Raw genomic sequence first — 14801 nt, forward strand, 5'->3', positions numbered from 1 at the left:
CAAAAGCTTTTATGCGATTGTTCCCGTATCACACTAGTCAGACTTTCATAGAGCCAGCTTGAATTCAGGAAGTCATTTTTATACACATTCATTTTAAATTCATGTTCTAGATCCATTTAGACAAAAATTTAAAAATAAAGTACGGGTCAGATAATAGTTTTCATGCAGTCATTCCAATTTATTTTATACTCTTCTGCAATAGCTCTTAAGTGTATTAAATTTCTAAACTTGGAAATAATCCTTGAGCTTTCTTACGAATGTTGGCTTCTTGAAGAAATAAACTATGTAAATACAAAGGACAACTGTTTATCTAATATTCTTCATTACATTAAATTATTTGTGTCAGTGTTATTAAACCGATGGATATAAATTTATAATATACTTTTCTACTCTTCCACCTCTGTTTTTTCCTTTCCCTCTCTTTTTCCTTGGTAGGTGTTGCAGTTTCTCATCTCTCATTCAGACACCATACAAGCAATTCTGCGCTGTCAGGACATTAGTGCAGGGTCTTTGCAGGAATTGGCTCTGCTGACGGGAATTATAAGTAAAGCAGCACTTCCTGGTGAGTTGATTATGTTGAATTTTTAAACAATGGCTTTATAGACATACACTTAGTAGAATGAGGCTGTTATTACTTTGCAGCTATATATGACTTATTTGAGATTGGACTAACAAAGTTAACTACCTTTTGTGAAGTCATATGTTTGTAAAAATGGTTTATGGTCAGTATAAAAAATTCAGAAAGTTAAAGAAAGTAACGCTCAAATCCCATTATCTAGAAATTGCCAAATGTTAACTTTCAGTAAGTAGCTTTTTAGCCAGTGTCCGATGTGTGTGTATGTATTGGTGGGTGAGGGGGCATGGTGGAAAGAAACAGACACATAGAAATAATATATGAAAATGGGATGCCTTTTGCATGCAGTTTTAGAAAGCAGCTATTTAATTTTACATAAACTTTACAGATGAAAAACTAGTTGAAGAGAAACTGAAGACATTGATGAATTCTAGACAGACTTTCCTTTAATACAGGTGTACAAGAGATGTTAGTTCTTACAAGAGATGTTGGTTCTTAAAAGATCGCTATGATTAAGAAAAGATTATGATAAATCAGTAAGATAATTTGGTCATTAAAAAAGTTTGTTTTATTACATATGAATTTTAGACAGAATTAACTAACTCAATGTGAAAGATTAAGTGTGAGTTATTTTACACTTCTTCCCCCCTCATGTTATGTTTATTTATATTTTTACTTTGTGAAGTAAATATAATTTTCATTCAGTTCTGGAACCATAATACCTTCAGCTATTTAATTTTACTTGTATATTTAACTGGATTCATAGAAATGCACCAGTTTTGGTTTTTTTTTTTCTCGTCTTACAACTTCACCATTTCTGAGTTCTTTCTTTTGATTTATCTCTTGGAATTTTTAATTTGTATTGAGGTCCTCTTCCCCAAGAAAAAATATATAATATTCCTTGAAATCTTTAATATTTACGAGCATCTGAAGATTGCCTTCTTCTTGAATGACAGCATGGCCTAATATTAATGACAATAACTCATATTTGTAAGCATTTATATGCTGGGTAGTGTTTTAGACACTTAGCATGTTAATTGATTTAATCATCACAACAGTCTTGAGAGTTAGAACCTTTATTATCCAGCTTTTACAGGTCAGGAAACTGAGGCACAGAGAGGTTCGCTTGTCCCAAGTCACACGGATAACGCTGTAGGGCTTTCTAGGAGCCGTGGCTTCTGAGCCTGTGCGCTTAACTACTCAGCTATTCTGCCTCCATTTTTACGTTGCTGTGGAGAAGTCTGAGGCCAACCCCTGATTCTGCTGCAATAACCCCAAGATTTTTTCCTCTCTGGACATTCCTCTGTGCCTGAACCCTTTGTGTTGGGCAGAAGAGAGTTTGGCAGGGCTGAGTGCAGTGTTTATTAAGGTACTCAGAGCCTGTGCTCATTCTGAGGAGATCCCAGGGTCAACTCTACCTCACCTTGTCGTGTTTTAGTCCTGTGTGCTTATTATGGTCATTTCCCCAGTTCATTCCAGTGGCCTTGAATGATACCAAGACAGGCCTGCCTACTTGCCTTTACTGTGGTCCCATAGTGCTGTATAGTGGTTCTCTTCCTGATGGCTTTTACTTGGATTTCTCCTGATTACTTAATTTACGTCATCAGTCTAATATGCTTCTTTGTAAATTGCAAGAGTTTGTTGGCTTATCCTCTTTCCTCCGTACTGCTTCTGAGGGCTGGGATGAGGGTCATGTGATGAATCATGTTTCTTATTCCCCTGGAATTTTTTCAATCTTTTTTTTTTTCCTTAACCACCACCATTCTTCAGTATTTGTGGTATAAGGTGGCGCCTTTCCTTTTTTTGGTGAATTTCATTTATTCATAGATTGATTGTAGCAGGGACATTCTGTGATACTACTTCATTCTGCCATCTTAATCCAGAAGCCCTGAGCCTTTTATCAGATACCCTGGCAAGGTGATTATTTTGATGAATTTCGTTTCATTACTTTTTAAAAATACTTGAAACATTCTGAATTTTGCATTTGACCCTGTCACCATATTAAAATTACATTCAGAAAAGCTCATTTGACCCTGTCACCATATTAAAATTACATTCAGAAAAGCTCAGCGTATTTTAACATGCTCATGAAAAATTCAAACAAATAAAATAGAGTAAAAGCAATCTGACATAGCAATCCCTGCTTCCTGAAAGGAACCAATTATCAATTTATACTTTATTTTTGTGGTGGTTTCTCTGTATGTGGTGTAAAAATTTTTTCCTCCCTACAAAATGAAATCATACTATACACACTGCTCTATAACTCGCCCCCTGTGCCCATTATGTCTTGGTGAACTTTTTTCATCAGCATATATAGTTCCCACCTCACTCCTTAATTGGCAGAATAGTTTTCCAGTTCTGAGGTGTTTATCCAGACCTCTATGACATGTTGACTGTTTCTAATCTTTTTAAAATTTTCAAATAGTGTGGCATTTAATAACTTTGTATGTATGTGTTTACATATACATTTTTGTATATTTGAGCTGGTAGACTTGGTATATACTCTTTAAAATAATTTTAAAAGATAATGCCAAGTACCTCCTAATGTTTTGAAATCATTTTTGAAAAGAATTTATGTTCCTGTTAACCCTACTCCCAGTTCAGCCCTTGGCTACATGTATGGTTTTGTATTATCCTACAATTTCATCCTATGTTTTTGTTTAAAATGCTAGCCCAGTACCAGATACGTTGTACCTTCTAAAGTACTTATCAGGAGGTTAATTTTTTATCTGTGACCCATGGATATTCTGTAAAGTGTTTTAGAGTTGAGGGGATACATACGGTCCACAGTACTGAGGTGCTTTGTAGCAGAAGTCTTAAGAATCTGAGAATTGGACTTCCCCAGTGGTCCAGGGGTTAAGACTGTGTTTCCACTGCAGAGACACGGGTTTGATCCCCGGTTGGGGAAGTTCTGCACACCGCGTGGTGCAGTAAAAAAAAAAAAGGATCTAAAAATTGTTTGTCTTTAAATAGAGGCAGCAGGAGGAATGAAAGAACTGGGGAAGAGCAAGGCAGGTTGAAAAGATAAGAAAGGTTAAGGAGAAACAGGAAAAAGCCAAAGTGTTAAGTGCAAACTCTGACTCTCAAGAGGTTAAAATGGAAAAGGATGGCATAAGAATCAAAAGCAGCAAATGTAGAAAAAATACTTCAAGAATTTGATATTAATGAGTTTTTGCTTGATTTTGCTTTGTTTTGGCATACAAGGGAGACCTGAACACATTTTCAAATAGTGAGGAAAAATCCTCTATGGCAGAGTAATGTTAGAAAATAATTAAATATAGTGATTTGGGAGCAGACTCCAAGTGGAGGTGGAGGATGGGAAGGGATTGGATCTAGTGGAGCAGTGGAGTGCAGGTGAGGTAACATGACAGCACCTGCCAGGGGATGCGAGTGTCCTCTGTAGGTCTGTGATAGGCTTGGAAATCTAAAAAGAGGAGAGCTTGTCATTATGAGGAACAAAGGATAAGGTTCTGGGTTATGTGCTATGAAGCGTATGCTTGGAAGTAAGAAATGGGTTAAAAGGATTGTGAAAACACATAGAAAATTAGGGTGGCTAAGACAGGGTCACCTGGGTTCTCTGTATGGCTGCAGTAATGGAACAAAGAAATAAACCAATGGGAATAATGACCCATGGGTTTACTTGGAGGGCTCACTAGAAATAAAGGAAATCCATGGTACTATAAGACGTTGATCAGCTTAATTTAGGGATTTTGTAGTGGGCCCAAACTGAAAAATTGAATGGAAGCTTTTTTCTGTATGTGTAAGTTATACTTTGCTTACGGGAAAAGGAAAAAAATCAAATGATGCATAGAAGAATTAAAAAAAAAAAAGGAATGCATTTCATTCTTAGTGTTTTGTATATTCTCAACTGTTTCATGAGAAAGTAATTAACTGTGGAGTTTAGAAAATTTTGTTTTATATTTATAAATAAAAAATAGATTTTTTTCAAAAGACTTTTTAAAATGCACTTTTGAATCACTGATCCAATCTAGATTTATTTTGCATATGACTGAACGTGTGGTGGTACACTTAACAATATTTCTCAAACCTCCTTCATAGCAGAGTCTGTGTCTATTCATGCATTAAAGAATGTGAAAGAGTAAAACTACTCTTCCTAGTTTTTTAATGTCTATATTTTGTCAATTACAAAACTACATTTAAAAACATTCTAAATTTTATAGGTATACTAAGTGAACTTGATGTTGATGTAAATGAAGGATCACTAATGGAGCTACAGGGACATATTGGAAGATTCCAGGTAGCTGATTCTTTACTTCTTTTTTATTTTTTAAATGAAAAAAATTTTTGATTCTTACATCTTTAAAGAGCAGTAGTAAAACTTATAATAAAATACAACAATCCTCTCTGATCCTTTTACAGCTTCCTTAATTTGGGTAAACCCAGCAATGGTTTTAATTGAGTCTTTCTAATTTGCTTATGTTGCTACTATTTAATTTTCCAATTTTAAGAATCATCTATCAACCTTCCATCAAAGAGGATAAGAATTTTGATCTCTACTCCTGTTCTTCCATATGATATGTGTATCTCTTATAACATGCCCCCACCCCCAACTCAACAAATCATATCATAATTTTGATTAGATTAACATTTAGTGTTATATTGTTATTACTGTGTAAATGTCATTTTATAAATTAGCCATGGATGGACCATATGTTACTTTTCTAAACATTATGTTTTCCTTAGAGTGAGTAAATGTTGCTTTTTTTTATTTGCTTGGTTTTTGTACTTCTGATTTATTCTCAAACTCTCCTCCAGTTGTGTAATCTCCTTTCAATATATTCAAACATAGTAGATAGCTTATTAATTCAGTATTTTATCACAGTCCTTCTGGGAGCCTCCTGGCCTGCTTTGATCTAGACATCTTCACTTTTGGGGGCCTCAGAAGAATTATATTTATATAGTAGAATTTATATTCCATTGTTTTTATACAGTAATTGTCATAACCAGTCCTCTTTTCATGAACTGTTTTTCAAGTTTCCAAAAGAAAAATGTTGCCATCAGCTTTTTAGTGTATACATTTTTATGTAATATTACTGTTATCTCTGGGACCCAGGGTATGTAAGTAGTACATTTTGAGTCATTGTCAGATAGCACTCCAGAAGGGCTTGTGTTGTCTGTAACCAGACCAAAATACTCTGGATTTTTTTTTTTTTCCCTCAGTCTTCTAATGTTTTTAATTGGTGGGGATGAAAAAATATTTTTGATGCATCTTTCATAAGGTGGCCTCTGAAAATGTGTTGCTGCATCTGTTTTATCTGTCAGCGTAGCAAACAGCCAGTTGTAAGTTGTCAAAATAGATACATCTGTTTTGACAAAATAAATTTATATTACAGTTTCCTTAGTCTGTTTTGCCTTATCCAAACTTACTCCAACATGAGTTTAAAGTAGATATTATATAACATGTAGGTATATATGTGTATATAGGTGTGTGTGTATATGTAATACCAGTGTTTCAAACACATTTTTATTGTGCACTTACTACGTGTAGTGGAGAAGGAATGGCAACCCACTCCAGTATTCTTGCCTGGAGAATCCCATGGACGGGGGATCCTGGTGGGCTACAGTCCATGGGGTCATAAGAGTCAGACACGACTGAGCGACTGAGCACATCCTGTGTGCAGAACACTATACTAAGCACTTTAAATATAATTCAGTGTCTCGGGTAATCCAAACAATAATTTCCAAGGTGAAAATTGCTATTATCACTCTAGAAATGTGAGCACAGAGGCTTGAAGAAGTTAAGTAACTAGTCCCAGGACAAACGGCAAAAAGTCATGTGCCTGCAATTGGAACTCACATCTCTGATTTTGGACATATTGCCAGTTTTGTGAAGCTTGTCCTTTGCTGCTGAAAACCATAGGAACGATTGTATTCTCAGGTGAAAAGTACCAACATGTCAAACAAATGACCTTTGCATTTTATCTGCCAAGGTCACCTCTGTGTTCCCAACTCCTTGATGACATCTCCAGAAGAAGCCACAGGAGTCAAAGCCTTTAAATTTGAGCCTTAGTAGACAAAATGATCACGGATCTGCTTCTGTTCACCATCTCATTTTGCTTCTCAGTGTTTATTGATTGGTGTTTATTTAATGGGTGTCTACTAAGGAATTATTGGTATAATACAAAAAATTGGGGGCAAACACTTAGACTTTAGTAAGTGTTAACTGCTAAAAAAAAATAATATTCTTTTAATGAGTTGTCTGCCAAGTAAATACATTTGCAAAAAGATGAATTTTAGTATTATTAACTTATAGTTGACATAGTTGGAAATCAGAAATCAGAAACATTAGAGAGGATTTAACTCTCCACTGAGCTGAGTTTTTTCTTTATCTCCCTCAAGAAAGGTCCCTAACTTTAAACATATCCAGCTAGATGTGAACGTTTGTTCATTTTTTGTCTTTTCCTTCCTCAGCGCCAGTGCCTAGGACTACTAAGTCGCTTTGGTGGCTCCGACAAACTGCGTCAGTTTAAATTTCAAGATGATAATGTGGAGGGAGATAGAGTGAGCAGGAAAGATGAGATAGAACTGGCTATGCAGCAGGTAAGAGGAGTGACAGTTATGTAACTATTCTTTAAGGTTTTAACATTTCTGGAAATATTTGAGAAAAACAATACATGTGGATAATTTTAAAATTGATTTGTAACTTTGTTGTAATTTTACAAATTGATCTTAATTTTTTTCTCCTTCCCATCTGGATTTCCATGAGATGAGGCATTTGGGGAGCTAATATTTTTGTTACTGCTGTTCTCGCTTTGTAGATTTGTGCCAATGTCATGGAATATTGCCAATCACTCATGTTACAGAGTTCCCCTACCTTCCAGCATGCTGTGTGTCTCTTCACCCCTAGCCTTTCAGAAACCATTAACAGAGATGGGCCCCGCCAAGGTGAGCTGCTTCTTTCTTTCTGTATTTGAGGAATTAAGTTGCTAGGATTATGAGAACCTCTAGTTGGCTGCAGTAAGGTGCACCTTTTTTTTTTTTTTTTTTTTAACCAGTAATGAATGGGGAATTTTTAAATCGACTTCTTTAAGAAGAAGTTATAAGGAGTTACTGTTGTCAGACCTGTGGATACAGCTGGAGAGCTTGAAAGAATAGAGAAATTTAAGATTTTCTGAGAATGAATCTGGAAGAGCCATGTGGGGAGAGTATAGTTTTATATAGTGTGTGAGACCCCATAGAGTCTGGGATTGGAGACTAAGCTAGCTAGGTGAGAAGTATGAAAATATTACAGACAGTTTATATGTTAAATCATGTTAAACTGAATTTTTAGTATCTCAGTTGGATTTTGTATGATACCAATGTATGGTATGTGCCATACCATAGCACAGTAAAATTTAGATACTTAGTAGGCTCATGTAGCCTGTGATTTCCTAATGACCCAGTAGGGAAGGTTAGGAGTCTAAGGCAGGATTATGGATTGGTTAAAGCCGTTTTCCATGACACTCAAAGGCCAAAAGCCCTTTTGGATCTTGGTGGTTGTATTGTGATGGACTGGTGGTAATTTCAAGAAACATTCTATTTGAGATTTCTGAGAATCATTTTAGGGTTTGTCTTACTCTGTTATAAATGTCCTAGGTAATGGGATTAAGAGAATTTTATTGAAGTATTATTTAAATACAACAGAGTTCACCCATCTTAGGTGGACCGTTTGAGTAATTTTTGTAATTCTATGCAGTATGGAACTACTACCACAGCTAAAATATAGAATAATTCCCTCATCCTTTGACGTTTCTTCTTGTCCTTTTGCATTTAATTGTTTCCTTTGACCCTTTGGTCAAGGTGTCTATTATTTTGCCTTTTCCAGAATTTCATATAAATAGAATCATACAACATGTAGTCTTTTTTGTGTTTTGACATCTTTCATTTAGCTCAGTGTTTTTGAAATCCACTCATGTGTGTGTATTACTATTTTGTTCTTTTTATTTCTGGCTGGTATTCCATATGCATTTATCTATCCACTAGTTGATAGACATTTGGGTTATTTCCAGATGTTTCACTGTTGTGAATAATGCTGCTATGAATATTTGGATATAGATCTTAATGTGGACATATGTTTTCATACCCCTTGATCAGATGCCTAGGAATGCAATTGCTGGCTTGTGTGATACGTTTAACTAAGTAAGATGCTGCCATTCTGTTTTACAGAGTGAGAATCATTTTGTATTTCCACCAGCCATGTAAAGAGTTCTGGTTGATCCACATCCTTGCCAGTGCTTGGTTTGTTGGTCTTTTTAAGTTTCAGCTGTTGTACTGGGTGTGTTGTGATATCTCATTATGGTTTTAATTTGCATTTCCTTGATGACTAGTGATGAGCCTGTGTCCAGGTCTAGTACCATTTGCTGAAAAGATTTATCTTTTTGTTTGATTACTTTGATACATTTTGTCAGAAATAATTGACCACATAAATTTGGATTTATTTTTCTTCAGGCTTTTTTAAGGACTAATAAGCATATTCTTTTCTGCCAATTCTAGACATATTAATGGGTAGATATTCAGTAGGTTCTAGAATAGTTACAGAGATACAGTTTAACCTAGTGGTTAACCTAGGGTTAAGAGCACAGCCTGATGATGAACTGCCTGGATTTGAATCCCAGTTCTACAGGTGACTTAAGAAAAATGACCTAGCTCTTTGTGACTCAGTTTCTTTGTCTATAAAGTAGAAGTAATAACAAGGTCTCTTCTAGTGTTTTATTGTAAGGATTAAATGTGTTAATACGGTGCTTTAGAACAGTGCCTGACAGCACGTCAGTGTTAGCTATTATTATTTTTATTATTGTTCTTGTACTGTTGTTATCCTCTAGTATATTTACTGTTCCTTGTGATCAAGGGACCCTTTCCTCTAGCACTTCTATTTCCTTGACCTCATTCTCTTTCCCGCAGAATCTATTTCTGTAATAAATATCTCATGAGCCATCTTCATCTGATGTCTAAGTCTGGTGCCTCTGAATATTTTCTAGACTGGAGCAAATTATTGTATAAGAATTCCTGAAGAAATTTGAAATACACTCAGCATTAGACCATCGTATTTGTGGATAGTTTCCTACCAAGACGAGGTCTCACAAATGTTATCCGGGGACCAGCATACCTAATTTCACTAGGAGAAGGCTTTCTGTGATGACCTGTGTCATAAAGATTGTCACATCCTCACTGAAGACTGGGAAAGGAGACCTGGCAAATCAGATGAGTCTAGGCAAAATCCGTTGACAAAGGACTCTTCTTTTTCCCTCCATGTGAAGGTCTGTGAGATCCAACTTTGGAGCAGAGTTCAGGGAGATGGCAGTGAAGGAAGCAAGTATAGATCTGTCCCTCAGTATTCATCGCAGTTGGGGCCATTAAAGAAAGTTTGTCTCCAAATTAAACTTGAAATTACTAAAGTATTTCTCAAAGAAATCCCTTCGTTGCAAGAGGAAATTGCTTTATTTGTACCACGCAAACCATGTTTAGAATAATAACGTTACTGTTCTCTAGTTTTTCTTCCCTCTACAGACAGTTTTTCCAGCATCACATTGTTCCTTTCCACCTTCATCAGAAAGTGGCCACGTAAAAGGCAGATCATTTTGTTTTGCTAGCCAAATGGAACTATTGTGGTGGAAGAATTAAACTTTAAAAATTCTGTTATGTTTCTTACTATGTGTTAGTATTCTGCTTGTCTGTTTGGAAGAATGATTTTGAGCTGGGAACTCAGCAACCACAAAGATGCAGACTGGAAATGAATCCATATAAGTAAAGCCATAGGGTGAAGCAGGACTTATTCACCTGGGGTCAGGAAACTGTAAGCTGTATCTGTGCATTTGGGGTGGTGGGGTGGTAGAGAGATGGGTGTATAGGCGTATAGCTTCCATAGAGTTCTCAAAGAGGTCTTCACCCAGTAAAGGGTAAGCTTTCTCAGTGTCCATCAGCCAGACTTACTTATTGTCTCAAGGCTCTAGCCTTATATACCTACCTCATTACAGTAGCTCCTAACCACACCTTTGAACTGTTAGTGGTGTTTAAAAGTAGTCCTGGATTGTTTTTAATAATAGTTTACATGCCTTTAAATTCCTGGGCTTTCCTTTTTTTTAAAAAACAGGTCATTTGAAATTCATATAAAATGGCTGTGGGTAGAACATTTTTTTTTTTTTTCTTATCAACTCTATTAGATACCCAAGTGCCAGTGGTTCCATACTGGCACCTGCCTGGTTTGGGCATTATTGTCTACCTGCTGAGACAGAGCGCTAATGATTTCTTCAGCTATTATGACAGTCATCGACGGAGTGTCAACAAGCTACAGAACGTCGAGCAGCTTCCCCCAGATGAGATAAAAGAGGTATGAATCTTATAATGGGCAATGGAGACTTCTGAGAAACCATTGCTTTACCTGATACGGCAGGGGACCAGTGTCAGACTGATAAGTAAAGATGATGCATACAGTGAGACAAAAGGAACTCCAATGACTCTTCTGTGGTGGCTTGAACAAGAGTCCCTCACCTAAGTACCACACTTCATAAGTGTAGAAACTTGATTGAGTGACCGAAAGTTGCACCTGTTCAAGAAAACCACCTGCTTCTCAGTAGAAAAGCAGTTGGCCTTTGAATAAAGAGTTTGGTAATTTATACTATAAACATCTGTGCTGAGAAACTTAGGTTTCTATTGCAGATGCTTTTTCAGTTAGAAGTGATCTCCTTAGGTAAGATGTCTCTGTCCCTCCAACAACTTCAGTATCTGTTAAGTGAATTTTTCAGACAAATGGAATGGCCTGTCAGACTTGACCACCTTCTCTCAATGACCCAGAACCATTCCCTGGCAGTTCCTGTAACTGAAGAGGCTGAGTTACTGAGCTTGCTCCCTAAGCAGCCCGCCTTCCTTTCCATTTGGCACAGCTGAACTGTAAAACGTCCTGTGGCCAGTGCTGAAGCCTCCTGGCGGCCTGTGTGGCAGCCTGGTTATTGATCCATTTTGCCATTCCTGGTTCACACCAGGTTTTCCAAATTATAGCATGTCACCCTCTGGACTAATCAGAGCCCATTTCCTCTTTGCATCCTTCTGATAACTCTAGGGAGCATCAGAGTTCATGATGTGCCCAGCCCTGAGCTCCACGTGCCACCTGACTACATAAGGCAGATATTGTTACTCCCCTCTTTCTGAGATGAGGAAACTGAGGCACTGAGAGAGGGTTTACTCAAAGCCACACAGCCAGCAAGTACAGGTGGGGGCAGGTGTTACTGAGTGGGCTCGGGTGATCTCTGAAGTTGAGTGGCTTACCCCCAGCAGCCCTTCCCCTTCGTGTGTGGCTTACGGGTGACGCTGGCACTCGCAGGAGCTGCAGTGTCACGGTAGAGCATGTGGCGCTTCCCCAGCCCCGCAGCACGCGCCACACCCAGGGTCTGCACTTAAATTGACCTGTTGTGCTTGCAGGTATGCCAGACGGGGGAGGGACCAGGGGAGTTTCTGGCTTATGATCGTACATTTGTTACACTCTACAAGTCTCATTTGTAGTTGCTTCAGAAGATACCTGACAGCTGTTACAGATATTCTCCTCCGCAGTGTGGCATTTACTGCTTGAGAATGCACTGTTTCGTTTTGTTTTAATTTGACAGGAAATTCAGGGTTGGTTGGCCCATCAACAGATTGGAAACATCTATTTGAGGGACTGGACTTTTTCAAAAAGCCACAGATGAACATTCATTTATGAATTCAACTGCTTCTTTGGCTCTTGTTTTTTAAATTACTAGCTTCCTAACTAGATGCTAAACTCTTGTCAAGGATGTTTAAATCCACTTGAATGTTTTTCGCAGTACTTATCACAAATGACTGCTTATAGTAGATTTTCATTAAATATTTGTTACAATATGTGTCATTCTTAATACTGTGTTTGATTTTTTTTTTTTTTTAAGTTGTGTCAGTCGGTAATGCCTGCTGGTGTTGATAAAATCTCCACTGCCCAGAAATATGTTCTAGCAAGACGGCGTTTGGTGAAGCTGATCAACAATCGAGCTAAACTGCTTTCCCTTTGTTCTTGTATCCTTAATGCAGTCATTGAGACTGCAGGGTGCTTGAAGGGTGACCTCTAAGGGAATCTTCAAATGTAGGAGCTCTTATTCTCACATTATTTGGGTATCAGAACCAAATGGAAAGGGACATAATTACTATTATTGTTTTAGTTAAATGCCTGACATATTTCTAAATGGAAAATTTTTTCTTACTCTTTAGAATAACTAGTAATCCTCATAATATATGCAGATACTTTGTGTCCAGACAGGAGAGAAGGACACTGAAGGCTCGGCTAGCACTGTGCCCCAGGGTCTGGCCTCCTTCCTCTCAGCACAGCTTGCTGCTTTCTGGAGAGACCTTACAACCAGCTTGTTAGACTGAAGCTGTGGGTACATCACTGAGTGGTGCAGTCTCAGAAACTGGTTTGTAAAATCATGTGATGAGATTGTTTTCCTTGAATCTGGCCTCTCCCCTCTAGTCATCATAGAGACCTGCCTGTTTATTCTCTGGCGCCATCTGGAGTACTACTTGTTACACTGCACACCCACCGATTCTCAGGATTCCTTATTTGCCTCCAGGTCCTTATTTAAAAGCAGAAGGCTACAAGGTAAACTTTATTCTGAAAATTAGTGAACCACAGATTCACTACAGAACCACGGAGCCTACAGATTTTAGCACCTTGAAAATCTAGTTACACTTAAGCAACTTTTGACTGTTCTGGCTACAAAGCATGGACTAGGTAACTACTTAGTTACTTAGCATAGCTAGTTTTTGTATTTCCCTCCTGTCCATGGGAAATTGTGCAGAGCACAAGAGCATCTTAGAGGCTGTCTTCAGCTGCTCCTCAGCTTCTCTCATGGCTGACGCAGGTCCAGAGTCCTCTGGTCCAGAGGAGTGGAAATGGGTCAGCCTTGGCCACACTGCTCATTGCTAAAGGGATCTTTTGTGACTAATGAGCATGTATTGGATCCCTTAAGTGTCAGGAACCAGAAAGAAAGCTTCAGAACCCTGGCTTGGAACATGGAAATGCTTCCTAGGGGCTTCCATTTACTGTAAGCTAAAAGAGAGTCCTCAGCTTTGACCCATGCTGGTCACAGACACTGTGGTTCACTGTCATTGGGTTCTTCTCTTCTGTGGAGGAGACACAGCTGCAAACCTAGTTTGACTGTGTCTTTTCTCTCTAGATTCCTTCACTTCAGAAAGCAATCTGGATTTTAGAAGTGGGCTAACTACAGTGAGCCAGCATGATATAGACCAGGTAATGTTCTGTGCTCATACTCTTGTTCTTTTTTTGCAAGTACAAAGGGAAAGCCTGGTATGTGAGTAAGATAATAGTTTTCACAGTTGCATGCAAAGACCTGATTTGAATTCTGGGATAGCAACCTAATGGCTGTGTGACTCAGAGCAACTTACTTAGCCTCTGAGCCTCCATTTCCTCAGCTCAGAAATGGAAATGATAATTCAACTTTCAAGTGTTTTGTCAGAATTAAATGAGGCCTTCATGTGTGAGACGCCAGGGTAGTGCCTAGAAAGTAGTTAAGAGTTCAGTAATTAATAGGCGTTATGGTCTGGAAACTCCATATATCAACAGTTAACTGCAATTTAAAGCAATTCTAGAACTGTATATACTTACACAAGAAGGAAAAATGTTACTATTATACCAATAAACTTCAGGGTGGAAAATGTGAACGTTGAGTTAATTTGGCATCTGAGAAAGGATCACATTACAAAAATTCAAAGGTATTTTAAATAGGAAGACAAAGAATAAAAGGAATATTTGAGACTTCTTAATCGTGAAATGTCACCTGTGTTACCTCTAGCTTCAGGCTGACGCTATCAGCGCTTTTGGAGAATCACTACAGAAGAAACTTCTGGACATTGAAGGATTGTATTCAAAAGTGCGATCTCGCTATAGTTTCATACAAGCTCTGGTCAGACGCATCCGAGGCCTGCTGAGGATATCACGGAACTGAGAGCCTGTGCTTATACTCTTCTGAGGAAGACACAAATTGGGGAAAACTGTCTCCTTTTTATAGTTTCCTTCTAAATTATGACCAGAAGATATTTTGCTATTTCTTTCTTTATATATGGACTTCTTTTCTGTAAACTTCTTTGCCTGGTGCCGTGCTCACTAGTTTAAAAAAAAAAACTTTTTAAAAAAACAAACACGTGGTCAGTGTCTTGAAATTTTATCTCGAAAACTGTCAGCATTATCAGGAATTCAACAAACAGTCCT

General features: G+C 37.7%; 1 protein-coding gene across 2 annotated transcripts in view; it reads left to right on the forward strand.

Moving 5' to 3' along the window:
• Window positions 1-14731, forward strand: part of NUP205 (nucleoporin 205) — an 80809-nt gene extending 66078 nt beyond the window's left edge. For both annotated transcript variants that reach the window (XM_055591003.1, XM_055591004.1), the window contains exons 35-43: window positions 436-562; window positions 4756-4832; window positions 7007-7135; window positions 7354-7480; window positions 10735-10901; window positions 12469-12592; window positions 13044-13172; window positions 13750-13823; window positions 14386-14731. In XM_055591003.1, the coding sequence (XP_055446978.1) occupies window positions 436-562; window positions 4756-4832; window positions 7007-7135; window positions 7354-7480; window positions 10735-10901; window positions 12469-12592; window positions 13044-13172; window positions 13750-13823; window positions 14386-14538 (1107 nt within the window). In that variant the 3' untranslated portion in view covers window positions 14539-14731. The remainder of the gene's footprint in view (window positions 1-435; window positions 563-4755; window positions 4833-7006; window positions 7136-7353; window positions 7481-10734; window positions 10902-12468; window positions 12593-13043; window positions 13173-13749; window positions 13824-14385) is intronic.
• The last annotated feature ends 70 nt before the right edge of the window (window positions 14732-14801 follow it).

Source organism: Bubalus kerabau, chromosome 8, assembly GCF_029407905.1.
Source record: "Bubalus kerabau isolate K-KA32 ecotype Philippines breed swamp buffalo chromosome 8, PCC_UOA_SB_1v2, whole genome shotgun sequence".
NCBI lineage: Eukaryota > Metazoa > Chordata > Mammalia > Artiodactyla > Bovidae > Bubalus > Bubalus kerabau.